This window comes from Uranotaenia lowii, chromosome 3 (assembly GCF_029784155.1).
Source record: "Uranotaenia lowii strain MFRU-FL chromosome 3, ASM2978415v1, whole genome shotgun sequence".
NCBI lineage: Eukaryota > Metazoa > Arthropoda > Insecta > Diptera > Culicidae > Uranotaenia > Uranotaenia lowii.
The window spans coordinates 231,819,728-231,829,958 of NC_073693.1; the positions used below are offsets into that span (position 1 = coordinate 231,819,728).

General features: G+C 45.4%; 2 protein-coding genes across 2 annotated transcripts; both read left to right on the top strand.

Moving 5' to 3' along the window:
• The first annotated feature begins 4,373 nt into the window (after positions 1-4,373).
• On the top strand, positions 4,374-8,141 carry LOC129753164 (uncharacterized). Its single transcript, XM_055748960.1, has one exon. It carries the CDS (start codon positions 4,374-4,376, stop codon positions 8,139-8,141), a length of 3,768 nt encoding a protein of 1,255 aa, XP_055604935.1.
• Positions 8,142-8,256: 115 nt separating this feature from the next.
• LOC129753165 (uncharacterized) lies at positions 8,257-9,732 on the top strand. Its single transcript, XM_055748961.1, has one exon. The coding sequence runs from the start codon at positions 8,257-8,259 to the stop codon at positions 9,730-9,732; it is 1,476 nt and encodes a 491-aa protein (XP_055604936.1).
• The last annotated feature ends 499 nt before the right edge of the window (positions 9,733-10,231 follow it).

Consider the following 10,231-nt stretch of genomic DNA (forward strand, 5'->3'; position numbering starts at 1 on the left):
ATTCGAACTGGACTGGCTTTAAGAAGATCATAATCTAGCCACATCTAGCTCAGTTTTTTTTTCAGTAAAACAAACTCTTATATAATAACCTATGCGTATACAATACAAAAATGAATATCTGTCTAGAGAAACATCTATCTGTTTCGCTGTTTGTTTCATGTAGACTCGGAAAAAAATTAAAACGGAATTGCATGAAACTTGTCACTAGTCATGATTCACGCATTCTTGTAGACAACAAAGACATTCTCCTAAAATTTGGTTACTAAAAATGTACCGCTCTCGAGACTAACTTCCTGTACTAAATAGTTAATCCCTTTGACTAAGCCGCTTATGTAAGAATACAAAGCCAAATAAATAATTTTATTAGCTGCCTCCAGTTTCAAGGGTGTTTTGCTTGGCTCAAAGTAACAACACAAATTGAGATAAATGAATAAATTAATAATATATAATTAATAATATTAATAATATCCTGAAGTTAAAAGTTATATTCAACGGAAAAGTACTCATTCCTTCACTGAATACGTAAAGTAGTCATCGAACCACTCCGTGACGGAGCGCATTTTGTTTCCAATACCCATTTCAATCAGTCATTCCCTTTGACCATCAGCGTTGGATCATTGTCGGCCATCAGAATCCATTAAACGACAGCCGAAATGACTCAATATGCTTTTTGCTCGCAAAGCTCGTGCTATTTTTCAATCAATATTCGCCAAATGGTCTACGAAATATCGAAAAAGGTGCCAACAGGTGGTTGAAAGTTGGGATGGGTATATCAGCCTCCCATCAGTTTTCCTGAACTGTCCATAGTCCGCTTACGACGTGATGCCTAGTTTGTTGATAGGCGGTCACTGGTTGGAACTGGAACAACCGGAACTTTTATCGTTGGAATGGTTATTATCACCCTTTAAGCTCGCTCGTTCAGAGTGATATTTTACCAAGGCAACCAATGACCCGATGCTTCGGGGGCTCAGGCCAGACCCGTTAGGCTAGCAAAAGACCTTGGAGTAGTAATACGTTATGTTTCCTATGGTAACACAAGTCTGATACACCCAAAATTGTTTCGAGGAGGCAATCAACCATTGGCTAAATTGTTGACATTAAAGAAACCAGCAGGTTCACAAACAATAACTGTTGTTTGATTCCTTGCAATGGATATCGTTTTTTTTACTACAGCATTATTTACGTAATTTGACAATAATAGGGGCATAACGAGCACCCGGGTCATAGTAAGCACTCCTCTTTTCATCAAAAGTACGTATTTTCATAAATAAATTTTCATGACGATTAGGCCTTCCCATAGTATTATTTTTAGCAAAAAATAAATCTCCTTACAATCTTTACAGAAATATAAAAGAACCATCCAGGTTCTCAAGTGAGGAAAATATTATAATTTTTGAGCAACGGAAAATAAGCTTTTATGATCGTTAAATCATCTTGATCTATAATGTACGCACTGTAACATGATGCACACATTGTTCATCAATTTTCACCATTATTCAATTTTTAATTTTTTTTTAATAAGTTTTGAAACGCGTTTTTACTTTAACTTTTTGACTCGGGGCGTATGGAGCACCATTGATCGGGGCATGATGAGCGTGTTCTGTCATAGAATCTAGCAGCGAATTCAACTCGATAAAGTCAACTGACTTATAGAGCTACAGCTTGACTAATTTACGATTTTGCATCTTGGTAAGGTGTCGGAGAGGTAATCGGAAGACTCGAGTTCGATTCCTGGTCGAGACGTGTTTTTTTTTTTTTTTTCATTTACCATTCATAATCGATTATTTGGCTAGTATAAGGTTGTCGGATTTTTTCCAATACGTCTGCGTGCCGGACAAACCCGAGCTATTTTATCTAAAAACCAGGGAAAATCCGGGTAGTGGATTTCAAATTTGTCGACCAAAAATCCGGGCAATATTCGGTAAAATTTAGTCGAAATCCAAGAAAAAAAACTTGAAAAAAATTATTTTCATTAAAACTCATCAACAGATCTTAAATCGTATTTTAGGTTTCCAAAAAACCTTTTATGGTTTATTTTTAGGACACTTGCTCAAAAAATTTCATTCTAGACGTATGAACACAAAAAATTTACAGCAAATTTTTTTTTAAATTTTTTTGGTTTGACAAATATAGTGAAAAAATGAAAATCCGGGCTTTTTCAATAAAATCCGAGTAACCGGGCCGAACCGGACTTTCCCCCCAAACTTTGTATCAAATATCCGGACAAACCCGGATAAAACCGAGCAATCTGGCAACCTTAGGCTAGTAGCATTGCCAAACAAAGCACCATATACATAATGTATTGTTGTATTGTATAATGAATTGTTTCTATTTGTCAGATGAAACAAGTAAAGCTGTAGCTCTATAAATCAGTTGACTTCATCGAATTGAATTCGCTGCTAGATTCTACAGCAGGAAACGCTTATCGTGCCCCAAATCATGGTGCTTATACTGCTCCAGGGGGTGTTCTAATTATTCCCCTACCGTGACTGATTTTCAACTTTCGGCAAAAAAAATTAAAATGCATTTCTAAACGTTTTTATCTACTTTTTCAAGTTTCAGTCAGTTAGGACATAAACTTTTATAGTGTCTAAACACGAAACAATTATGTAACTCACATAATATAGCTATATTCTATAGTCAAATAAGCGTCCTCCTTAAGGTGGCTATTATGCCCTTATCTCCCCTATAAATTCAGAAAATAAAAGCATGGTAAGGTAGCCCAATTTGTTAAATCAGTATCATTATCTCAGATGTATCAAACCAATAAGGTACACTTTTACTAAGGTGGCGCCAGAGGTACACTTTCTCGTACCCAAATAACCACACATCTCAAATTTGGTTCCATTTGCTTGATTAGTTCTCGAATTTTGCAAAAATAATGTATGGGGGGCTCCTCCTCTTTTTCTATCGCCCCCCCCCCTCCCCGCTTCCTATATCCCCATTGGAAGGAGGGAGGGGCACCAAATCATTTCAGGAACATCTCTCGTAACCAAATACACTCCCATACTCAACTTAGTTCGGTATTTCGTCCCAAATCTTAACACAAAGTGTTTGTAACCAAACCTAGAATTCAATACCTGTCCCTATATCGTAACGAAAAGTAACACCATACACAACCTAGATTCAATTATTTGTTAAATGTTAAATTTCTTTAAATTATTGTATTAATGTTAAAACTTAAAATATTGAACCAGTCTAGTATAAGAAACAACATACCAGTGAGTTACCGAATGAACTGTTTGGAAACGGTAACTCACCAACCAGCTGACAAAGCAACAACAAAGTCAGCATAAGTTAGTTAAAATAAAATCTCGAAGTGGCAACATCAGCTCCGTGCTCGTTGATTGTTTTGTTCCGTCGGTCGAGTTAAAATTAATAAAGTGGTGTTTTAATTTGTTCAATCGGTCGTCTATTCGGTGTTATTTTTAAGCACATCCGAAACCCGAAACAGATTTGTGCTGTGTGTTGTACTGCGGATTGAAAAGGTGCAACAAAAACCTTCCTCCTGACCCGTCGGCAGTGGAGAAGCTGCGAGCCAACCAACCAATAGCGCTAATCGATTGACCGACCCGAGGTGCACCCGCTGCTGTTGCCGTTGATTGCTGCGGAAGCAGCAAATGGTAAAGCCTCCGATCTAATTGAACCCGGTAAGCTACCCCCTGAATCCTCAACATTGGTCCTTCGAGCCGGATCGGAGGAATTCCCCACACGGAAGGTAGCGGTGAGTACACCATTTTCTTTACTCGACGCGCTGGCTGCATCAAGTTGGGCCATTTTGCTTGCCTTTTGTACTGCTGTACATTGTTTTTCGAGCCAAGAAAGCGCAAAGTGAAGCCAAGCCAACAGCACAAAGCCACCAACAGCTGCTAATTTTGACCTGCTGCTATGTGGATGTTTTACACCGGTCAGCAAAAATTGGGAAAGTGGATTTGATTGATTTTTGGCGAAAAAGTTTTGGACTTGGAATTCTTCTGGCAAATTCAGTCCTTATGCACCTGAGGCTTATATATTGGCAATATTGATTAATATTATATGCGATTGGGTGTGAGTGGGTGGCAGTCTTCGCGAAAGAATTGTGTGTCGCGTCGGGAAGGATTTTTTCGTCGATTTTAACACACAATTCTCGGTTCCGTTTCGAATCAAAGATTGATACACCGCGACGGGAAGGATTGAATCGTACGATTTGTATCATTCTTCGTCGTGTAGAAGTGTAAATCCGCGACGGGAAGGATTTAATCGTACGATTGGTTTACACTTCCGCCGTCGTGTTAAAAACCAGTACATCGGTTCGGGAAGGATTTCGTTTGCGTTTTTTGTGCTGTGTTTTCGTTATCGTACAGTGGTGGTAGCAAGTGTCTGTGTATTTCATCATGCCGAAAACCAAATCCGACGAAAGGGTGGAGGATGCCATTATTCGTCGCAAGGCTATTTTGACAAACCTGTCGGATGTTGAGAGGTTTACAAAGGAATTCAACGTTGATCGAGACACAGGGCGCCTTCAAGTTCGACAAGATTTAGTTGATCGGATCTACGACCAGTTTCAAAAGGCGCAAACCGTCATCGAGAAGTGGGATGGGCCAGACCGGCTTGAAATGCGTTTGGCTGAGAGATCGACCATCGAGGAAAGGTTTTGTGAGGTGAAAGCATTCCTGTTGAACAATATCCCGGAAAGGTTGAGCAGTTCTACATCAGCAGAGCCGACCGCACCAACCAGCACAGCTATGTTTCACCTACGCCTGCCCAAAATAGATTTGCCGAGGTTCGATGGTGATTTTTCGCGATGGTTGTCGTTCCGAGACACGTTCAAGTCCATGGTGCACTCGAACCCAGATGTTCCAGCGGTTGCAAAGCTGCAGTACCTACTTCAGAGTTTGGAAGGCGAAGCCAAGAAACCTTTCGAGTCCGTGAACGTTGAGGCTGACAACTATCTTATAACTTGGGACGCGTTGATGAAGCGGTATGATAACCAGCGGTACCTGAAACGACAGCTCTTCAGGGCAATGTACGACATCCAGCCTTTAAGGAAAGAGTCTTCAAAGGATCTTCATACGTTGACTGATGATTTTGACCGCCATGTGAAGGCCATGGCTAAACTGGGTGAGCCGGTAGGTTACTGGGATACTCCGCTAGTGAACCTACTGTGCTACAAGCTGGATCCTACGACACTTCGAGCCTGGGAGGAAAAAACAAGCGACCTGAGGGACATCACTTACCAAGAGTTGATCGATTTCTTGTATTCTCGAGCGATGATGCTGAAGACGATCGTTTCAGAAGAGCAGCGCAACCTGCAAGCGATTCCAGCGAGGATGACGGGATCCCAACCGAAGAAGGCGTTCCGATTAGTGGCCAATCCTGTTGCGTCTGATCCAAAACCCGATTTACCCGTGTGCGTTGTTTGTTCGGAACGACACCATCTGTTTCGCTGTAGGAAATTTGCAAGTTTCTCTCCCTACAACCGACGGCAAGTGGTCACATCCCATCGTTTGTGTTGGAATTGTTTCAATTCTGGCCATTTATCACGATCCTGTTCCTCCAGACACACTTGTCGTTTCTGCAATGGAAAGCATCATTCTCTTCTCCATGATGCGATCAAGACCACCAACTTCAATTCGGTTCCGAAACCAACTTCGCTTTCATCGAATCCGCCACTCCCAGCTCCGCAGCGCAGTACCGCTACTCCAGAAGCCGATCCGCAACCATCAACTTCGAGCCAACAAGTCTGTATGACTGTTCAGACATCAAACAGTACAGTTTTGCTAGAAACGGTGATGCTTTTGGTGGTTGACAGTACGGGGAAGGAAATTCCGGCGCGGGCGCTGCTTGATTCCGCTAGCATGTGCAGCTTCATGACGAAGAAGTTGGCCAACACTCTCGATCTCCGCCGTTCTACCGTTGACATTGCTGTTTCAGGGATTGGTGAATCATCCAAGCAGATCAAGCGCCAGTTAACAGCGAAGATTCGCTCAACCGTAACAAAGTACGCCACGAAGCTAGATTTCCTTATCCTCAAAAGGCCAACAGTTTGCCTACCGACAGTGAGAATTGATGTTGCTGCTTGGAAAATTCCCGACGTTGACCTGGCTGATCCACATTTTTTCATTCCTGCGGACATTGACCTCATCGTTGGCGGAGAAGTGTACCATGAACTTCACGGCGGCAGCAAGATTTCCCTCGGCAATGAGATGCCGACTTTAGTGGAGACTGTTTTTGGATGGGCTGTATCCGGATCGGCTCCGATAAATTCCTCCGTAACACCCCGGTTATGCCATCTTACGACCATCGATCGAGACCTAGAACAATCCATCGAAAGGTTCTGGGAACTCGAATCTCTGTTGCCGTCCCAAGCTCTGTCAGCTGAAGAAATAAAGTGTGAAGAAGTGTTCAGTGCTACCACCACTCGCGATTCGTCCGGTCGTTTCGTAGTTAGATTGCCACTCACTAGTGACCCCCTGGTACGTGTTGGTGAATCAAGATCCATCGCCGAGCGCCGCTTCCAAAGTCTAGAGAGGAGACTTAAGCGAGATCCTGCCACTCGAGAAGCCTACGTTTGTTTCATGGCCGACTACGAACGTTTGGGCCACATGATCAAGTTGACTGATCCAGTAGACGACTCTGTCCCCCACTGCTATCTACCACATCATCCAGTCTTCAAGGAGTCAAGCACAAGCACCAAGGTCCGTGTTGTTTTTGACGCTTCGTGCAAGACATCAACCGGCTACTCCATCAACGATATGCAGTTGGTGGGACCTACTATCCAGGACGATCTACTGTCGATCATTATGCGCTTCCGAACCCACCCAATCGCACTCGTAGCCGACATTGAAAAGATGTACCGCCAAATACAACTGCACCTAGACGACTGTACGTACCAACGAATTCTCTGGCGCCAAAGTCCCGAAGAGCCTCTCGCAACGTTTGAGCTGCAGACTGTTACGTACGGTTTCGCTTCTGCACCATTTTTGGCCACTCGTACGTTACAACGCCTCGCTGAGGATGAAGTCAGTCGTTTTCCTGTTGCCGCCCCAGTTTTCAAGAACGACTTCTATGTTGACGACTGTTTGACTGGTGCCGAAGATGTCGAATCCGCCGTTCAACTCCGCCGAGAAGCATCCGCTCTAGCTGCTTCTGCCGGTTTACCACTCAAGAAATGGGCATCCAATGTTCCTGAAGCGCTTCGAGGTATTCCTCCCGAAGATTTAGCCGTATCCGCAATCCACAGCCTGCAGGACGATCAGGCTGTCTCTACGCTCGGACTTGTTTGGGAAACAAGGTCTGACGTTCTACGTTTTCGAGTCCAATTGCCCCTGCCAGCTCCAGTTCTCACAAAGCGCACGATTATGTCGTACATCGCCCAGATCTTCGATCCACTTGGTTTGGTTGGATCGATTATTACCGTCGCCAAACTGTTCATGCAGCGTTTGTGGGGCCTTCGAACAGAGAACGGAGAATCTTTCGAGTGGGATCGCCCACTGCCAGCGTCGTACCAGGCCGATTGGAAGGAGTTTCATAGCACACTGGACACCATCGCCACGATCCAAGTTCCTCGATACGTGTCTTCCACCAATGCCACATCCTTTCAATTGCATTTCTTTTCGGACGCGTCGGAGAAGGCCTACGGCAGCTGCTGCTACATTCGGTCCGAATGTGATGGAGTCGTCCGTGTCGTATTGCTGACATCAAAGTCGAAGGTCGCACCGCTGAAGAGCCACCACAGCATAGCCCGGCTGGAACTTTGTGGAGCCGTTCTGTCTGTCAGCTTATCCGAGAAGGTCAACTGTGCTCTCAAGTTGTCTGCCGAAGTGTTCTTCTGGACTGATTCCTCGACGGTTCTTCAGTGGCTACAATCACCGCCCAATCGCTGGAAGACATTCGTGGCCAACCGAGTGTCTAAGATCCAGAATTCGACCGATGTAAATTTGTGGATGCATGTTCGCGGAGAATCGAATCCAGCCGATGTTCTGTCCCGTGGAATAAGTCCACCTGAGCTCGTCAATCATCCGCTTTGGTGGACTGGATCTCCATGGCTCCAGTTACCGCCTTCGCAGTGGCCACGAACCGAGTTGTCAGCCTGCCAAACCAGTTCGATGAGTGAGATGAGAGTTCCAGTTGCTGCGCTTCCCAGCTGTCGTGAAGGATGACGAGTTTGCTGATCGTATCTTTGGAATGTACTCAAGTTACCAAAAACTTAGGCGCTCCATCGCTCATTGCATGCGATACTTCCGCTTGTTGAAAGCTGCTGCACGGAAGACGAAAATGGACCCATTCCAAGCGCTTACCACCGCCGATCTGCATGAAGCAGATTTGACACTTTGTCGTCTTGCCCAGAAACAGAGTTTTCCTGAGGAGTTAGCCACCCTAGCATCGACCGGCCGCCTTCCATCTTCATCGCAGTTGAAGTACATCCGCACAAAACTGGATTCGGATGGAGTCATTCGGATTAGAGGAGTTCTGGCCAACGCAACCGTTCCAGAAGCTACGAAGCATCAAATTGTTCTGCTCGCGAAACACCCACTTTCGAACCTGTTGGCGAAGTATTATCATGGGAATTTACTTCACGCCGGCCCACAACTAATGCTCGCCACGATCCGTCAAAAGTACTGGATCATTGGTGGACGCAGTCTAGTGCGCCGCACATTCCATGAGTGCCACAAATGTTTCCGATGCAGACCAAAGATGATCCAGCAAAGTATCGCAGATTTGCCTACGTCCCGTGTTGCGCCCCGAAGACCGTTTGCCGTTTCTGGTGTTGACTATTGCGGACCAGTTTACATCAAGTCTCTCGTCCGTAACCGAGGCCCAACGAAAGCATACGTTTGCATCTTCGTTTGTTTTACCACACGTGCCGTTCACATCGAGTTGGTGTCTGATCTCTCCACGCCGGCCTTCATCGCTGCTCTTCGCCGATTTTCTGCCCGCCGAAACTTTCCCCACGAGATCCACAGCGACAATGGCACTGCGTTCCGAGGTGCAAACAACGAGTTGCACAGAATCTACCAGATGTTGAAAACCGAACACGGAGGACGCAAGAACATCCTGGATTGGTGTGCAGAATCTGGAGTTGCGTGGCATTTCATACCACCTCGTTCGCCCCATTTCGGAGGTCTATGGGAAGCAGCAGTGAAATCAGCGAAGCACCATCTACTGAGGGAAATCGGCCACTCCAACATTTCGTACGAGGACATGACGACGTTACTAGCCGAGGTGGAGATGTGTCTGAACTCCAGACCCTTGATTCCGATGCCTACCGAATCCGACGAGCTGGAAGCCCTGACACCTGGACATTTCCTTGTCGGTGAAAGCCTGCGATCTCCACCCGAAGAAGACGTCGCAACTGTTCCGGACAACCAACTGTCACATTGGAAGCTCACGCAGAAACGGTTCCAACGAATCTGGCGTAGATGGTACCCAGAATATCTCCAGCAGCTTCAAGCCCGAGCCACCAAACACCGTAGACCATCAACCGTAATCCAGCCTAACCAGATGGTGATCATCCAAGACGATCTGCTTCCGCCAGCCCAATGGCCACTAGGGATCATCACAGCCGTTCATCCTGGGAAAGACGGCGTCGTACGAGTGGTCACCTTACGCACTGCGAAGCGAGATGTCGTTTCCAGGTGTGTCAACAAACTTGCCCTGTTACCCGTACCAGAACAACCCGAAACCAATCCAGCTGATGAGCAGCCCGTTGGAGAACCGGTCACCGCAGTTCCTGAAACTAATCATGAGTAGAGCTGCACTCTAAGACAGCTCCTGCACAGATTTTTCATGGACCAGGTGATTGCGGTTCCAATATTTTTAAACGTTGTTTGTTGGTCTACTTGGTTCCCTTTTGCTTCCCAGAACCACTTGTCGTCGTCTTCGCCTGTACATTGCGGAAAACTAGAACCAGTAGTCGCCGATTGCAGCCCAAATGAGTAGAGCTACACTCTAAGTTAGCTCCTGTATATCAATTTTGAGAATCAGGTGATTGCAATTCCAATACCCCCTTATTTTGTTTGTTGGGCTACTGGGTTCCTTCTTGCTCCGCAGAATCAACGCTCCGAGTGTGGTCGCACTTCATCGTTTCCGGCTTCGTGTGGTGGACATCCTTTCCCATCGAATTCCTAACACCGGCTGTTTGAAGGCAGTATCGGTGGTCGCAGCTTCAATGAGTAGAGCTACACTCTAAGTTAGCTCCTGTATGACAACCATAAGCACCAGGTGATTGCGGTTCCAATCGTTTTACTGT

Coding starts and splice junctions, on each gene's coding strand:
- LOC129753164 (XM_055748960.1), top strand. CDS start 4,374: ATGCCGAAAACCAAATCCGACGAAAGGGTGGAGGATGCCATTATTCGT.
- LOC129753165 (XM_055748961.1), top strand. CDS start 8,257: ATGGACCCATTCCAAGCGCTTACCACCGCCGATCTGCATGAAGCAGAT.